The 19,126-nt window shown below is 37.2% G+C and overlaps 1 protein-coding gene and 1 long non-coding RNA gene across 2 annotated transcripts; one reads left to right on the forward strand and one right to left on the reverse strand.

Annotated features, from left to right (window-relative positions):
• The first annotated feature begins 1,132 nt into the window (after positions 1 to 1,132).
• On the forward strand, positions 1,133 to 8,094 carry LOC139977028 (uncharacterized). The gene is made up of 2 exons (XR_011796382.1): positions 1,133 to 3,698; positions 6,346 to 8,094. It is a non-coding gene; the product is annotated as an uncharacterized lncRNA (long non-coding RNA).
• On the reverse strand, positions 7,834 to 13,240 carry LOC139977021 (uncharacterized). The gene is made up of 4 exons (XM_071985970.1): positions 13,083 to 13,240; positions 10,168 to 10,549; positions 9,044 to 9,079; positions 7,834 to 8,424 (listed from the first exon to the last, which is right to left on the reverse strand). The coding sequence occupies exons 1-4, from the start codon at positions 13,161 to 13,163 to the stop codon at positions 8,201 to 8,203; spliced, it is 723 nt and encodes a 240-aa protein (XP_071842071.1). The 5' UTR covers positions 13,164 to 13,240; the 3' UTR covers positions 7,834 to 8,200.
• Between the last annotated feature and the right edge of the window lie 5,886 nt (positions 13,241 to 19,126).

Genomic DNA, 19,126 nt, shown 5'->3' on the forward strand with positions numbered 1-19,126 from the left:
TGTATGACCTAGGCTAGCTTAAAAAACTTTAGGGGATACGTATCAAGTTTTTTTTTTCAAAAGCCAAAATAAGTAGGAGATATGATCCAAAATCTCTCATAAATTTAAAAAAAAAAAATGAATTATTTTACCTTCATGTCAGTAAATCCGTACGAATTTTCCAAGAGAATTTAATTCGGAATGGAATGGTGATATGTACGTACGTTAAATTTCCTTGATCCACAGAAAAAATTATATTACACTATAGGCTAAACATATTTTCGGATATTCCACATTTTCAAGAAAATTATCCACACAGACATTTTTATGAAGTAATTAGGTATACTTATTGGTCAAGATCTTCCATTTTCCTAAATAATTTAATCCATATGAAAAATAGCGACCTTTCCTTGCTTCATAAAGCAAACTATAGTATAACACCGCCCTGACACATTTCGAAAAATATTCCACATGAAATAATTAGGCGTGTACTTTTCACGGTAAAGATCTTTCATTGTTCTCAAAGAGTTTACTTCACTGCTTTCCTTAATCCATAGCGATAAGTATAACAATGTAATATATATACTTCAGGGGTGTAGCGAGCATTTTGGATTGGGGGAGGGTGGGTGCCAAAGCCAAATTTTCGTCCCCCGATTTCATCCCCATTTTACGGCCTACAACAAGAGTCACCGCCGAGCGCCAAAAATATTTGCCCTTTTAGACATTAACACCAATTATGACTGATCAACAGAATGTTCCCTTATTTTGGTGAAGGCGGTGAGGGGGGGGGGGGCAGCCTATTGACCCAGAAACAGAATAGTCTTTGTCAGTTGATGTCTCTTTGATGCTTGGTTTTCCATGAGAAACCTTTCCGCGTACAAACGGCCATAAGTGAAACAGTACAGTTCGCAAGTAAATTTTGCTGATCATGTCTCTATTAGTTGATGGCCATGATCGTCCTCATATGCTAGGTCCTGTTCTTGAAAATGTTCTCTTAGGTCAGAGAACACCGAGTCGCCGACGGAGTGAAACAACTTCCAACTGGTGTCAAATTGCGGGACGTCACTGTCCTCCTTATTGGAAGAAAACTAACGTTATTTGAAGTTAAAATCGAAAGAATTTCCAAGTTCCTGAATCGACGTTGTTGTGATAATTAATCTGCAATGCTGGGGGAAATGCATACACACTTGGGTTAGAAATGTCAATAAAAATCAATTCGAAGAAGTGATAAACCCGTTTTACCACATGCATGCAGAGATTTATTGAAATGGCATTTTCGAACGATTACTATCCGGGCCCTCCCCTCACTTTCCCACATCCCCACTCTGAAAAGTGCATAACTAGTGAGAAATAACTGATATGCTTCGCCAAATCAGTGGCGTTCGTTTATCTTTTTATTTCAAAACATGAAAAAAAAAAAAAAAAAACTGGTATTTTGTTTTGGAAAGGGGGGTGTATAGGGTATAATGCTACCAGCAGATTGATTAAACATCGAAGTTCAGCCCCCCGGGATATCATTTACTTCGCCACAAAGAAGGATACCTTTTATTCCAATCTTAAGAAAGAAAGAAAAAATTACAATTTTTTTAAAACTTTAACGAGACTTCGCACATATGACATTATGCTAATATCCTTACATGAAAGCAAATACGACTTCTCTGCCTTCCCCGGTTGGTGCAACCGAATGCAATGCAGGGTTCGGGCACTTTTCTGCGAACAACTAACCACAGTTTGGTCAATTTTTAGTAACATTACTGTGTGTTGAACGGAAACAGTGAGCGGACGAGGCTCACAACTTGCCCTGTTTGGTAATGGCGGCGGGGTCTCCATGCTGACACAGTTATTTTGGGCAGCCCGCCCTCTAATTCTTATATTCTGCTCTATGGTTTGACCTGCTTGAAGGTAGCCGACAATAAGAGCGGACATTAAGAGCAGACAATAAGGAGAAAAGCGAAGAGCGCCATCTATTTTCTAGCGGACAATAAGCAACGGTGAAGGTGCAGTGGTACCAGTACTCTCAATAATTGTTTGTTATTCAAATTCATAGGTACAATTCATACCACTAATGAAATGTTTATAATTAATATTCTTTACAATAGGAAAAGCTAAGAAGTGCGATCAAGATCACAAAATATTGGATTGGAAAAAAGACATTTCAATGGATGGTAAGCCTATCAAGCATGTACATAGTATTAAGTTTCTCGGAGTATATATTGATAGTAAACTTACTTGGTGTAAACACATATATCAAATATTTCAAACACTGTGGCGAAAAAAAAGTTGGTATCATTTCTAAGTTGAAACACTATTTTTCTCAGAATATTCTTAGAATGCTTTATCACACATTAGTTGTCCCCCATTTGTCATATTGCTCTATATTATAATCTGATCTGGCACCTTTAATGTTTATCTTCAACCTCTTGACATCCTACAAAGAAAGTCATTCGTCATATTTTTTTATATTTTTTATTTGTCATATAACTCATTGATATGATTGCCGGCTTTTGCCGCGATCTTTTACACCACTCGCTTGCATTAGCAGCCCTAACTATTAACTAATCAGCTAATATCTCAGCCGATACAGTGGCGCGTCGGCTTGGCGCACTGTACTAGCTGTAGAGAGAGACGCTCTTTTACACTGGTGGTTCGAACCCCAGTGCCGGCTTTCGCCGCGATCTTTTACACCTCTCGCTTGCATTAGCAGCCCTAGCATATGTCGATTCAGGCACTGGCGGATCCAAGGGGGGGGGGCCAAGGGGGGCCATGGCCCCCCAAAGGTGAGCCAAAAAGTGTTTCCGAACATCCGCTTAATCATATGATTGGATATTAAAAAAATCGAGAGGAATAGCAGTGATAGACTAGTCTAAACCTTTTTGTTTTCTGGTTTAAAATTAAATGCAGAGCTCGCAATTCGCGGGAATTAGACCCGCATTCTTACACCCAAAGCCGCTGACCCGCACAAGCGTCCGAAAAAACCGCATTGTAATTGTCAAGTATACATAAAAAAATTTGCATAAATTTTTGACTTAGCAACCATCATTCCTTAGCATTTAGCATAATAGAGTATAAAACCTCCTTTACAGCATCATTTGAACCTCAAATTAGCCTATATTTTTTTCATTGGGGCAAGCAGCGAACATTTTCATGCCACGGGAAAGAATGAATTATCACCTACTATTCAATTTATTGATGTTACACACAAAAAAATGCATATTTCTCAGAAAATTTTGGGTGACAAAAGCCTTTCTAAGTGCCACCATTTTACATGTAGGCATCACCAGGATTCAAAAAAAAATCAAAAGGGGGAGGGGGACACCCCCTCCCCCTTATACCCCTCCCCCAGGACGGCGATTCGTGGCATGGACCAGCATTTGCCTTCTCAAGAGTTGGGAGCTATGTAAATGTATGAGCATGAGGATTTACAGTTTGACACCATTTTGCAGTTACAGGCTGGTTGTAAGAAATTTATAACCTATGAGAAATAAAATTTCTTGAGAAAGATGATCCCAACTTTGTTTTATAAATATTTTAGAAAATTACACCTGGGAAACATTTTTTTAGAAGTAAATTAAAATCACCATTGTACACTTTTGTCGCACCAAATTGCATCTGACGGCATTCAGCAATAGAAAATTTTCCAAAGGGGGAGGGGGCACCCCCTCCCCGTAGACCACTCCCCCATATCACTCTAATGCCACTTTGGCCCCTCCCAAACAAAGGCCCTGGATCCGCCAGTGCATACAATCAGAAAAAAATGTTGTACAAAGGTTGAAATTTTACTTGATGTTCATGTCAAATAAGAACACTAAAACCTTTAAGTAAAATTTACTTGAATTTACTTAACTGCTGTTTTGTTAAGTTTTACATGATCAGCATGTAACGCAACTACAAAATTATTATGTAAAATTTTGCCAGCGATTTCAACATAGCACCCGTTCATAAGTGTTTCATACGTTAATTATTAAAAGCAGCTTGATTCCTTGTTTTTTTAAGTAGATCACAACAGAAAAGCACATATAAGAGACAACAAAGAGGAATGACAATACAAATAATCCAGAATATTTGATGAATTCAACCTTTCATTTCCACACTTAAGAGGGTTTCCCGTAAATCTACAATCATGCATGAATAGTGAACTACAGTCATGATATTTTAACTTTTGTCTCCAGTTATGGATGACAAGGTATCAAGGTACTATCTCTTAAAGGTGCATGCTTACGAAAATTTAAATAATTTCCTTTTTTAGTTTCTAAGATGCATGTTCAAAAAAGCATTGGTCGACTTAGGAATTTTCACCCAACTCCCTCAACATGTAAAAATAGTTGAAAGCTCCCAAAAATTAACATAATCAACTGTCTGATTGCAAAATTTGGCAAAGATTCAACTCTACGCGCAGCATTAACTAAAATCTCTTGCATGGATACGTAAATGATCTGTTCATGGTTACTTTAGTTTCAATAACAAAAAATCATATTACAAGAAACATGATAGTCGTTCTATGTCATGTGAGCTTTGCAACTTAAAAATGCTGGTACATAAAGAGCATTCTAGTACTTTTCCAACAAGTAAAACTTACTATCAGCGCTTTGATAGGGTTATGATATAATAATATAAAGCACAATGGATCAATACTTATACACTGGGGGATCCAAGGGGGGGGCCAAGGGGGGCCATGGCCCCCCATAGGTGAGCCAAAAAGTGTTTCCGAACATCCGCTAAATCATATGATTGGATATTAAAAAAATCGAGAGGAATAGCAGTGATAGACTAGTCTAAACCTTTTTGTTTTCTGGTTTAAAATTAAATGCAGAGCTCCCAACTGACCCCCAATTCGCATTTCAACACTTAAGAGGGTTTCCCGTAAATCTACAATCATGCATGAATAGTGAACTACAGTCATGATATTTTAACTTTGGGTCCAGTTATGGATGGCAAGGTATCAAGGTACTATCTCTTAAAGGTGCATGCTTACGAAAATTTAAATAATTTCCTTTTTTAGTTTCTAAGATGCATGTTCAAAAAAGCATTGGTCGACTTAGGAATTTTCACCCAACTCCCTCAACATGTAAAAATAGTTGAAAGCTCCCAAAAATTAACATAATCAACTGTCTGATTGCAAAATTTGGCAAAGATTCAACTCTACGCGCAGCAGTAACTAAAATCTCTTGCATGGATACGTAAATGATCTGTTCATGGTTACTTTAGTTTCAATAACAAAAAATCATATTACAAGAAACATGATAGTCGTTCTATGTCATGTGAGCTTTGCAACTTAAAAATACTGGTATATAAAGAGCATTCTAGTACTTTTCCAACAAGTAAAACTTACTATCAGCGCTTTGATAGGGTTATGATATAATAATATAAAGCACAATGGATTAATACTTATACACTGGGGGATCCAAGGGGGGGGGCCAAGGGGGGCCATGGCCCCCCATAGGTGAGCCAAATAGTGTTTCCGAACATCCGCTAAATCATATGATTGGATATTAAAAAAATCGAGAGGAATAGCAGTGATAGACTAGTCTAAACCTTTTTGTTTTCTGGTTTAAAATTAAATGCAGAGCTCCCAACTGACCCCCAATTCGCGGGAATTAGACCCGCATTCTTACACCCAAACCCGCTGACCCGCACAAGCGTCCGAAAAAAACCGCATTGTAATTGTCAAGTATACATAAAAAAATTTGCATAACTTTGACTTAGCAACCATCATTCCTTAGCATTTAGCATAATAGAGTATAATACCTCCTTTACAGCATCATTTGAACCTCAAATTAGCCTATATTTTTTTCATTGGGGCAAGCAGCGAACATTTTCATGCCACGGGAAAGAATGAATTATCACCTACTATTCAATTTATTGATGTTACACACAAAAAAATGCATATTTCTCAGAAAATTTTGGGTGACAAAAGCCTTTCTAAGTGCCACCATTTTACATGTAGGCATCACCAGGATTCAAAAAAAAAATCAAAAGGGGAGGGGGACACCCCCTCCCCCTTATACCCCTCCCCCAGGACGGCGATTCGTGGCATGGACCAGCATTTGCCATCTCAAGAGTTGGGAGCTATGTAAATGTATGAGCATGAGGATTTACAGTTTGACACCATTTTGCAGTTACAGGCTGGTTGTAAGAAATTTATAACCTATGAGAAATAAAATTTCTTGAGAAAGATGATCCCAACTTTGTTTTATAAATATTATATATATATTATATAATATTCGCATTGTAATTGTCAAGTATACATAAAAAAAATTGCATAACTTTGACTTAGCAACCATCATTCCTTAGCATTTAGCATAATAGAGTATAAAACCTCCTTTACAGCATCATTTGAACCTCAAATTAGCCCCCTCCCAAACAAAGGCCCTGGATCCGCCAGTGGATTCAGGTCTGATGGCACTGTATATGTCGGCAAAAAAAATACACAGCTCCTAGTACGGGATGGTGTTATCATCAGCCTAGATTAGATACTGCTTTGATTTAGTTCTCTGATCTTCCATTGGCTGATACGGACAGCTCAAAATAGTATCACCTCTCAGCGTAATGCGACGAAAAGAGTTGCGGCATAAAATGTCGTGAATTGACATAAAACCGTGGGATGACGACATGCGGTATTATACGACGGCATTATAACTTGGCACAACATTTCCTGACTGGCACACACAGCAAGAAAATAGCTATCGCCATCAAGAATTTGGCGGAGAAAAAAAACTTGTAATCTTGTACACGGTCCTAATCCCTTTCTATCGTGAAAACGTTCTTTGCTCTTTTTAATCTATTTTAGAATCTTTCAGTCATTTTTGGTTTCGATGATAATCGCAACCTATGCAGTCAAGCTGGCGAATGAGTGTGAACGTGTAGGTGTGTGTGTGTCCCTCCTCATTAATAAGTTTGAAGTCAATATCCACCTCAGGATGCACGTAATATTGATGGATGAACGGAAATCAGTGCTGTACAACTTTACGCTGAAACAGTGACAATAGTATGTATGTGTGTGTGTATGTGTGTATGTATGTATGTATGTATGTATGTATGTATGTATGTATGTATGTATGTATGTATGTATGTATGTATGTATGTATGTATGTATGTATGTATGTATGTATGTATGTATGTATGTATGTATGTATGTATGTATGTATGTATGTATGTATGTATGTATGTATGTATGTATGTATGTATGTATGTATGTATGTATGTATGTATGTATGTATGTATGTATGTATGTATGTATGTATGTATGTATGTATGTATGTATGTATGTATGTATGTATGCGTGTATGTATGTATGTATGTATGTATGTATGTATGTATGTATGTATGTATGTATGTATGTATGTATGTATGTATGTATGTATGTATGTATGTATGTATGTATGTATGTATGTATGTATGTATGTATGTATGTATGTATGTATGTATGTGTGTGTATGTATGTATGTCTGTATGTATGTATATTAGATCCTCCTGCAAGCAGGAACTCGCGAAGAAGCCTCATTGGCTTATCAAAGCAGCAAGCTGACCGAAGTCAGTCTCTCACATTCATATTTAACGTCCATGATTATGAATTGTTAATTGCCAACAACTCTGTAACTTGACGACATACATTAATCTGGGAGTGACTGGAACCGGAGTGCCTCGAACAATTTTACTTAAAAAGGGTCAATCGTTTACATGTATCAGGAGGAAAGTGATTTGGTACCAATATATCTGATCATAAAATACATTTATTTTCGGAACAATTAACGAATGAATTTTTGTTATCATACTAGATCTCATACTTGTCATAGTTCAAACATAATACTCCATTACTCCCAAACACAACCTGTAATAATGAAAACGAAAGAAAACTGCAAATAGACTCCTTATTAATATCTAACAGAAAGCATAGCGGAAAACGAGTGTAAAAAAGTAAATGGACAATTTATGACAGCTGCGAAATGAACATTTCTTGTAAACTTCTGGAGAAGGGCACGTTTGTTTTGTGAGTTCAAATATAATTATATTTTTTATAGCTCTACCAATGTTTCTGACCAATTTGCTCCAATGAATATACTCAAGTGTAAGTAATAGTTCTTTTCTTTAATGATTAATTTATTTAGTCTTTTTTTTCCTCAGAGAATTAGGAAGGAATAGGCAGATAGGAAAGTTAGTTTTATATTTTGATTTCAAATGCACTACAAATGGTCATGACAGGGTCGGAAATTTAGCCTCTGATTTATAACTGCTTTAATGCATTCAAGAGGGCACGGCGTCTGCTCTGAAGAACTGCAGAATTGTGGACACGCTTGGATTTGCGACCATCCCTGCTAGGCTTCTCATCTGGTTTCCCATCTGGTTTCCCAGCTGGTCTGTCACCTGGTCTGTCACCTGGCTTTTCATCTGGTCTGTCTTCTGGTTTCTCATCTGGTCTGTCTTCTGGTTTCTCATCTGGTCTGTCGTCTGGTTTGTTCATAAAAAAAAACCACAATTTCACAATAACTTTAAGACTATAAGGCTACAAAAATAGTCCAAAGCTGCAGCGCTTTTAAACTAGAGAAATACGGAGTAGCTGTGCTTGGAAAGTCAAAACCGGGATCACGGTATGGCGCTAAACACAACGATAGACGGTTTTTAATGGCGATCCCGTAAATGTTTCCTCACCATAGTGACATTTTGAGAATCTTAAAATCTTTGTAAGTAATCATCGCTTTAAGTCTTTGATAGCTGCTCAAATTTGGTACATGTGCACAATAAATATATATATATATATATATATACTCCTATCCAGGGTCCCTCAAAATTAGTAGTTGGGTTCACCATGGAGGTGGGTTCACTAACTCAGTCCATAATGATTACGTCACTCCGTCTATATATCCAGCGTCCATCATAATTCGTTTCGATTAGAATATTATAGTTTTACAGAAAGTTACATAACATGCATGTCTTGAAACCACACTAGAACTAAATTAATTGAAGAACCGATAACGAATTTATGGATTTAAATGATTCGATTTTCCACTGCACTTTAATTCGAGTACAAACGGCGTTGTTTATTTTATGCAAGGTTCGTTTTACTTACCAACTTCGTCCTCAAACCATTCCGGGAACTGGTCAGCTGTAAGAAAAGAGAAATAAATTCAATATTTAAGTACTAAGTGATTGATATTCTTCGTAAATCAGCTACAAAAGGGTACTAGGCTGGGATTATATCAAACAGCGACACTGTTGCAGATTATCAGCTCAACTAAATTTATAAAATGAAGCAAAGCTTTCTAATATTTTTAGGCACTATTCAAGCCTGTTGCTCTGATTACGGAGTAAACCCCATATGAAAGTAGCGGTGACTTAGTGCTGTAGATCATAAGTAGCTTGTTTAAAAGTAACAATGTAGGCCTAAGCAAAAAACAAAAAAAAAACATATTAAGTTGATTTGATGTAAAACAAAACGACTGCAATATTATAATAAAAATGCCCCAACCGCTTACCCATGCTCGTACCGATCAAACAATGGTCGAACCCCTTGCCCATGCATGCAATAACCCAACAATGGTTCGACCACTTACCCATGTGCACATACCGATCAAACAATGGTCGAACCACGTACCTATGCACATACTCATCAAAATAAGGTCTAACCACTTACCCATGCGCACAACCCTACCAACAATAGTCCATCCACTTATCCATGCACACAACTCTACCAACAATAGTCCATCTACCTACCCATGCACACAACCCTACCAACAATAGTCCATCCACTTATCCATACACACAACCCTACCAACAATAGTCCATCCACTTATCCATGCACACAACCCTACCAACAATAGTCCATCCACTTATCCATGCACACAACCCTACCAACAATAGTCCATCCACTTATCCATGCACACAACCCTACCAACAATAGTCCATCTACCTACCCATGCACACAACCCTACCAACAATAGTCCATCTACCTACCCATGCACACAACCCTACCAACAATAGTCCATCCACTTATCCATGCACACAACCCTACCAACAATAGTCCATCTACCTACCCATGCACACAACCCTACCAACAATAGTCCATCTACCTACCCATGCACACAACCCTACCAACAATAGTCCATCCACTTATCTATGCACACAACCCTACCAACAATAGTCCATCTACTTACCCATGCACACAACCCTACCAACAATAGTCCATCTACTTACCCATGCACTGCCAAAAATCACTCTGGTAGGAATATTGGCTGTAATCATCGTCCTGCCTCTTTTTCACCTCTCCAAAGTCACCCATCTTGCACCCCCTGAAAATACCCCAAAACTCATCTTCGGAACCAGAAGAAAAGTCCCATGACGAAAAAATCCAAGAGTCCCAGCCGTCGGATGAGCTGGCGCTGGAAGATCCAGATGATGACCCAGATGAGGGCTCATATGTGGTCCCAGATGAGGACCCAGATGAAGACACAGTGGAGGTCTCAAATGAATAAGAGCTGGCGAATTTCTTGGCCAACTCTTTCTTTTCGACTGACTTTTTCTTCAAAGCTGCCAAAGATCTAAGCCGACTGGCGAGAGCATCCTTTACATGCTTTTTCTGGAGTCAGAAAGAAGAAAAGAACGAAATTATTTCTAATTACCGATTAACGTACGAATATATACATCTATATATATATATATATATATATATATATATATATCTATATATCTATATATATCTATATATATATATATATACATATATATACATATATATATATATATATATATATATGTGTGTGTGTGTGTGTATATATGTATATATCTTGCAATAGTGGTAAGATCAATATTTTTTTAATTTTCGTATGCACAAAAATATATAGAGGACATCAGCTATAAAATTATGATCTAGACAAAAATAAATCCAAACCACAGAATGGCATGCTTCCCGAAAGGTTATGAGAACGGTATTGCAGAAATTAGCATGCATAGACTGCGGATATGTGCCCTGATTAATTTACTTTGGCTTCGGCATTGAGTACAACGTTTCCGTATGCTGCCGTGCTTGACAAATATAACCGTAGTAGCAATTACCGACTGTGCGATCCGCGTTATAGTCACTGCCGAATTATCAATCCGGGGTCCACCTCACAAATTCGGCAAGGTCGGTAAGAGTGACTACATAGTTTACACTTTCGGGAAACCAAAAAGAAATGTTCTAATCACCCGGAAGAAAGGGAAACATAAAGATATAACATTGAGCCTCTATAGGAACCTCAGTCGTGGTGATATCCCCACCTTACATTTCCAGGATATTATGCATCAGTTTTGTTTAAGTAGAAGGGGGGGTGGGGGGTGAAAATATTAGATTGAATTATGTATTCTACTTTATATCCAATACAAACAAAATACAAAGTTATAATTCATCAATAAAATGAAAAAATGGCTGCACTCTCCGTCACTTGACGTCTTGGTATCACATGTATGTTCCAGTAGCACATCTAGGATTTAAAACAAGGAGGGAAGGTTTGTATAGTAGACCTTGCTTCTTGAGGTCGACGCCCATGTAGGTGTCCTGCAGTGTATTCTTTGACATGAAAACGACAACGTTAACTGTATCATTCTGAGACATTTAGACTGCTAATAAATTAGGTATATAATCAGGTCTACACGCGCATTTCTGTGCTGATAACTATTTCCATATTTTGTGTGGGATTGAAAAGGATAGTGAACACTTCACCCACACCACACCCCTTAGACCCGCGCCTGTGGTCGTACTATACTGCGATTTGTTTCCTCTACAGGGATGACCTGGTACCAAGAAACAAAATCAGAAATTTTTAGTCAACCAGAAACGATAGAACAGACACAATATTCAAATATCTGAAAATATAGCAATCGAACTATTAAGATATTTTAAACTTATGAGACGTCAATTCTATTGAATAGAAAGTAATCAACTCCAAGTAAGAACACAGTAATAGGGAGCCTTCGCACGATTGACTTAAATAAATAAATAAATAAATAAATAAATAGGTCGCTTGAAACGTGTCCAGTTATATAAATGTAGCCGAATGTTATAGAGTATTGTTCAACAAATCTTATTATGAGTTTAGTTTTGACGATAGTGTCCAATATTACAAAAAACAATTGAGTTTGGTTGGTTTCTAAAATGGGCTATGGAACCACACTTGAGAGAAAGAAAAAAAAATGAAAGAAAAGGTATATGCTGCGTATAGTGCTTTCAATTGATATTCTAACATGGAACCTCAGCATCATTAATAATGCTTTGAAGCGATTTAAGTGACAACTTATTACATCAGCGCTTTGATACTGCAGCATGCATCATTTCATATTTCATTGCCTGCAAAAACCTTCAAATAATTTAAACCTAGAAATACATTCATGCATGTTTTGATTGTTAGTTGTAGCAAAAATTAAAAGACTAAAATTATCACAGTTTGCCATCGACTGCCGTTTATGTAATATGATAAACGAACAAAATAAACAAAAAAATTAATCTTATCAAACTCATTCTGTTTACAACTTGTTGTTCAAGTTAACGAACTTATATGATTTTGATAGCATAACTCTTTTTTTTCTTTTTTAGCGGCGCCTTCCAAGAATGTTCTACTGTAGTTTCCATTAGAGATATTAAATATAAGTGCTTGTGATAACGTTACGCCTAATTCTATTTCTAGAACTGTCTATATTATACTTCCATCATTCACATCGAATTTTACAACAGAAAATCGTTATAAACGTTCCATCCTTGCCAGGGGTGGGAAGGGGGCAGCTGTGACCCTGTGGAAGTTAACGCTGTCTCCCGTGAAGCCGGATTTGTAGACATTTTATACGTCAAATATTGCATTTTGAGACATATTTGGACTACAAATTAAGTAATAAGTATACGTTTAAACGTATGTGTTCTAATATACACTTGGATTTCTGCGTGATGTTGAAATTAAATGAGGGGGTGGGGTGTTGGGGGGGCTATACCAGAGACCATTTGGATCAACAACTGCGTCCAAACTGACTTAAGTTAACCAATTAGTTAATGCCCATTATAATTATATATATAAACAAGATTCGGAGTTTGAAAATATACCAGTAATTAATAAAATAAAAGTAAAATAAAATAATTCCAATACCTGCAGAGACTTCTTGGCGGGCTTGGCTTCGCTCAGCACCAACAGAGCTGCAACCAGCAAAATTGCTACGTACAGACGCATCTTGAATCTCCTCGTTCTTCAAACTTGGATGATGCAGCGAGAAGATGAGAAGTTCTTTTTATTCACAAGTTTCAAGTTGTTGACGTCACAAATTAAACAACGGCTTAATTATGCAGACTTGCCCATTCTTTCCAGGGGGTATTAGATAAATAAATGGTCTCTACACGGTGACATGAAATGTGTGCTTTAGTAAAAGCCAGTTAATAGACATAGTAAATCCCCTTTAGAAAGTCAATGCGACCTAATTACGTAAGATATATCCTATAGTGAAAGAGACTTCAGTTGATAAATATTGTGATGGTTTGTTTCTATATATATAATGACGTTAACAAGGTTCATGACCAACTAGCCTAGATATTATAACAAACAAATCTTATGTAATAAGGCGGTGTCTGTTTTTAGTCATATAAATATATTATTCATAGCAATATTGTTCCCCCCTTTTTTTAATAACTATACATCGGCTATGATAAGATATTATCTTACTAAGGTAATTATGTCTAAGCACTAATTACTGCAATGCCTCCCTTATTTCCTCTGTTAATGATATGTGCTGCAGGAATTCGGTAGAAACCGTACGTTGTAGCCAAAGACTTCACATATTCCCCGGCCTCCTCTCCCTATCCCCCTCGCTCACGCCCTCACTCTCCCTATACCCTCCTTCCATCCCTCTCCCCTCCATCGCCCGCTCCATATACCCTGCCTCTCCCCTCGATTATTTGCAAACTTATTAAGTTATTCTGGCACAACTCGAACATATAGAAAGGTGGTATTGTATTACCAGAGAGGGGCACCATTAACCTTGGTGGATCTAGGCAGATGCTTGATCTGACTATTAAATAATGGAGGCACGGAACCAATTTTGAATAACTTCGACTCATTTCTCAAATTCTCCTTATTATGAGTGAAGTCACTCGGTTGGCTAGAAGTCATTATCTCTAAGAATAAAACCCAATTACTTCTGGGATTCGATTTAACTTACTCCCCCTTTTTTTTAAAGTAAAAAACATGACTGCGACTTAAATCGCTTAATATATATTAACTATTCATGAAAGAGCTAATGTTAACACCTAGATTTTAAACTGGGATTCAATACGGATGACGTAGTTTAGTTAGAGCTGCAATTTGGCGGAGGTAGGGGTGGCTTTTACCGAATACGAGTGACCATGGCGCCCCCACCCCAACCCCCCCCCCCATATACAGAAGGAAAGTTAGTCCGCACTCTCCGAAATAAAATATTCATGCAAATAACATAACGCTCCACATACCACGTGGCTCTCCAACACACCCATCGCTTACCCGCCTCTACCCCATCCCGATTGACCACCTCCACGTAGAAATAAGTGGTTCAGAAAACTCGTGCCCACAGATTCTAGGAGTTACGATATTTTGATCCAACGGATCGCAACTACCTAACAAGTAAAATAGCCATATATAGAGATGTACAGAACTTTGTAGTTCTCACATTTATGGCTGTGTATCACGTGCACTTTACAAGAAATAATAGTGGATGGACCCAGCACTCTCTCTCTTTCTTGAACCGGGGCCATTAAAATCACTTAGCTACGCCACTGTCGACCTAATATGCAATGCAAGATGATTGACAAAAGTATTAACCTTAATTAAAAGTAATCAACGAACAATTTGTTACGAAGTGTTGTATAATTAACATTTTCTGTTCTCTTTCATTGACCCTTGGTGACTTTTCAAAAAGCTTATTTGGAAACTTCTTTTTGTATAGTTTTGGGGTTTGTACTGAATCTTTTAAATCTTGCTCAAAATAAGAGTAAACCTTATAACACCAAGACACACTTTTCAATATGATCAGGATTTACAATGGTTCCATTCGCGGCTGAGGAAAGGCCGGCTCAAACAATCACTTACGTCTAAATATAAATGTTTCAATATTATATTTTGAATTGTAGATGCACATCTTAACATGACAACCATTCAAATTATGATCAACCATGTCCAAACATCTACACAGATTTTTTCCCCAACCTTACTTATGACGACTTGTCCACACTGATCAACTTGTCTAGATAATTTTAAGCACTTTGTATTGATACATTTTAAGCAATTTTGACATCACGATTGTTACCATTTACGCCAAGACTGATAATCATTGAAGAAATTAAAATCAAGCAATCTCTCGTTATATCCAAGAAATGACAGCTTGAAATTTCTAACTTTGAGAGACAAGCCAAAATACAAAAAAACCCCAAGATAATCTCATTCCTCTCTTCTCTTCGACAAGGATCAGCAAATACTGCATTGGGCGTTCACACACTGGCGGATCCAAGGGGGCCAAGGGGGGCCATGGCCCCCCAAAGGTGAGCCAAAAAGTGTTTCCGAACATCCGCTAAATCATATGATTGGATATTAAAAAAATCGAGAGGAATAGCAGTGATAGACTAGTCTAAACCTTTTTGTTTTCTGGTTTAAAATTAAATGCAGAGCTCCCAACTGACCCGCAATTCGCGGGAATTAGACCCGCATTCCTACACCCAAACCCGCTGACCCGCACAAGCGTCCGAAAAACCGCATTGTAATTGTCAAGTATACATAAAAAACTTTGCATAAATTTTTGACTTAGCAACCATCATTCCTTAGCATTTAGCATAATAGAGTATAAAACCTCCTTTACAGCATCATTTGAACCTCAAATTAGCCTATATTTTTTTCATTGGGGCGAGCAGCGAACATTTTCATGCCACGGGAAAGAATGAATTATCACCTACTATTCAATTTATTGATGTTACACACAAAAAAAATGCATATTTCTCAGAAAATTTTGGGTGACAAAAGCCTTTCTAAGTGCCACCATTTTACATGTAGGCATCACCAGGATTCCAAAAAAAAAAAATCAAAAGGGGAGGGGGACACCCCCTCCCCCTTATACCCCTCCCCCAGGACGGCGATTCGTGGCATGGACCAGCATTTGCCTTCTCAAGAGTTGGGAGCTATGTAAATGTATGAGCATGAGGATTTACAGTTTAACACCATTTTGCAGTTACAGGCTGGTTGTAAGAAATTTATAACCTATGAGAAATAAAATTTCTTGAGAAAGATGATCCCAACTTTGTTTTATAAATATTTTAGAAAATTACACCTGGGAAACATTTTTTTAGAAGTAAATTAAAATCACCATTGTACACTTTTGTCGCACCAAATTGCATCTGACGGCATTCAGCAATAGAAAATTTTCCAAAGGGGGAGGGGGGCACCCCCTCCCCGTAGACCCCTCCCCCATATCACTCTAATGCCACTTTGGCCCCTCCCAAACAAAGGCCCTGGATCCGCCAGTGCATACATTCAGAAAAAAATGTTGTACAAAGGTTAAAATTTTACTTGATGTTCATGTCAAATAAGAACACTAAAACATTTAAGTAAAATTTACTTGAATTTACTTAACTGCTGTTTTGTTAAGTTTTACATGATCAGCATGTAACGCAACTACAAAATTATTATGTAAATTTTTGCCAGCGATTTCAACATAGTACCCGTTCATAAGTGTTTCATACGTTAATTATTAAAAGCAGCTTGATTCCTTGTTTTTTAAGTAGATCACAACAGAAAAGCACATATAAGAGACAACAAAGAGGAATGACAACACAAATAATCCAGAATATTTGATGAATTCAACCTTTCATTTCAACACTTAAGAGGGTTTCCCGTAAATCTACAGTCATGCATGAATAGTGAACTACAGTCATGATATTTTAACTTTGGGTCTCGTTATGGACGGCAAGGTATCAAGGTACTATCTCTTAAAGGTGCATGCTTACGAAAATTTAAATAATTTCCGTTTTTAGTTTCTAAGATGCATGTACAAAAAAGCATTGGTCGACTTAGGAATTTTCACCCAACTCCCTCAACATGTAAAAATAGTTGAAAGCTCCCAAAAATTAAGATAATCAACTGTCTGATTGCAAAATTTGGCAAAGATTCAACTCTACGCGCAGCATTAACTAAAATCTCTTGCATGGATACGTAAATGATCTGTTCATGGTTACTTTAGTTTCAATAACAAAAAATCATATTACAAGAAACATGATAGTCGTTCTATGTCATATGAGCTTTGCAACTTAAAAATGCTGGTATATAAAGAGCATTCTAGTACTTTTCCAACAAGTAAAGCTTACTATCAGCGCTTTGATATGGTTATGATATAATAATATAAAGCACAATGGATCAATACTTATACACTGGCGGATCCAAGGGGGGGGGCCAAGGGGGGCCATGGCCCCCCAAAGGTGAGCCAAAAAGTGTTTCCGAACATCCGCTTAATCATATGATTGGAAATTAAAAAAATCGAGAGGAATAGCAGTGATATACTAGTCTAAACCTTTTTGTTTTCTGGTTTAAAATTAAATGCAGAGCTCCCAACTGACCCGCAATTCGCGGGAATTAGACCCGCATTCTTACACCCAAACCCGCTGACCCGCACAAGCGTCCGAAAAACCGCATTGTAATTGTCAAGTATACATAAAAAAATTTGCATAAATTTTTGACTTAGCAACCATCATTCCTTAGCATTTAGCATAATAGAGTATAAAACCTCCTTTACAGCATCATTTGAACCTCAAATTAGCCTATATTTTTTTCATTGGGGCGAGCAGCGAACATTTTCATGCCACGGGAAAGAATGAATTATCACCTACTATTCAATTTATTGATGTTACACACAAAAAAAATGCATATTTCTCAGAAAATTTTGGGTGACAAAAGCCTTTCTAAGTGCCACCATTTTACATGTAGGCATCACCAGGATTCCAAAAAAAAAATCAAAAGGGGAGGGGGACACCCCCTCCCCCTTATACCCCTCCCCCAGGACGGCGATTCGTGGCATGGACCAGCATTTGCCTTCTCAAGAGTTAGGAGCTATGTAAATGTATGAGCATGAGGATTTACAGTTTAACACCATTTTGCAGTTACAGGCTGGTTGTAAGAAATTTATAACCTATGAGAAATAAAATTTCTTGAGAAAGATGATCCCAACTTTGTTTTATAAATATTTTAGAAAATTACACCTGGGAAACATTTTTTTAGAAGTAAATTAAAATCACCATTGTACACTTTTGTCGCACCAAATTGCATCTGACGGCATTCAGCAATAGAGAATTTTCCAAAGGGGAGGGGGGCACCCCCTCCCCGTAGACAACTCCGCCATATCACTCTAATGCCACTTTGGCCCCTCCCAAACAAAGGCCCTGGATCCGCCAGTGCATACATTCAGAAAAAAATGTTGTACAAAGGTTAAAATTTTACTTGATGTTCATGTCAAATAAGAACACTAAAATATTTAAGTAAAATTTACTTGAATTTACTTCACTGCTGTTTTGTTAAGTTTTACATAATCAGCATGTAACGCAACTACAAAATTATTATGTAAAATTTTGCCAGCGATTTCAACATAGCACCCGTTCATAAGTGTTTCATACGTTAATTATTAAAAGCAGCTTGATTCCTTGTTTTTTAAGTAGATCACAACAGAAAAGCACATATAAGAGACAACAAAGAGGAATGACAACACAAATAATCCAGAATATTTGATGAATTCAACCTTTTATTTCAACACTTAAGAGGGTTTCCCGTAAATCTACAATCATGCATGAATAGTGAACTACAGTCATGATATTTTAACTTTTTTGTGTCCAGTTACGGATGGCAAGGTATCAAGGTACTATCTCTTAAAGGTGCATGCTTACGAAAATTTAAATAATTTCCTTTTTTAGTTTCTAAGATGCATGTACAAAAAAGCATTGGTCGACTTAGGAATTTTCACCCAACTCCCTCAACATGTAAAAATAGTTGAAAGCTCCCAAAAATTAAGATAATCAACTGTCTGATTGCAAAATTTGGCAAAGATTCAACTCTACGCGCAGCATTAACTAAAATCTCTTGCATGGATACGTAAATGATCTGTTCATGGTTACTTTAGTTTCAATAACAAAAAATCA

This window comes from Apostichopus japonicus, chromosome 12 (assembly GCF_037975245.1).
Source record: "Apostichopus japonicus isolate 1M-3 chromosome 12, ASM3797524v1, whole genome shotgun sequence".
NCBI lineage: Eukaryota > Metazoa > Echinodermata > Holothuroidea > Aspidochirotida > Stichopodidae > Apostichopus > Apostichopus japonicus.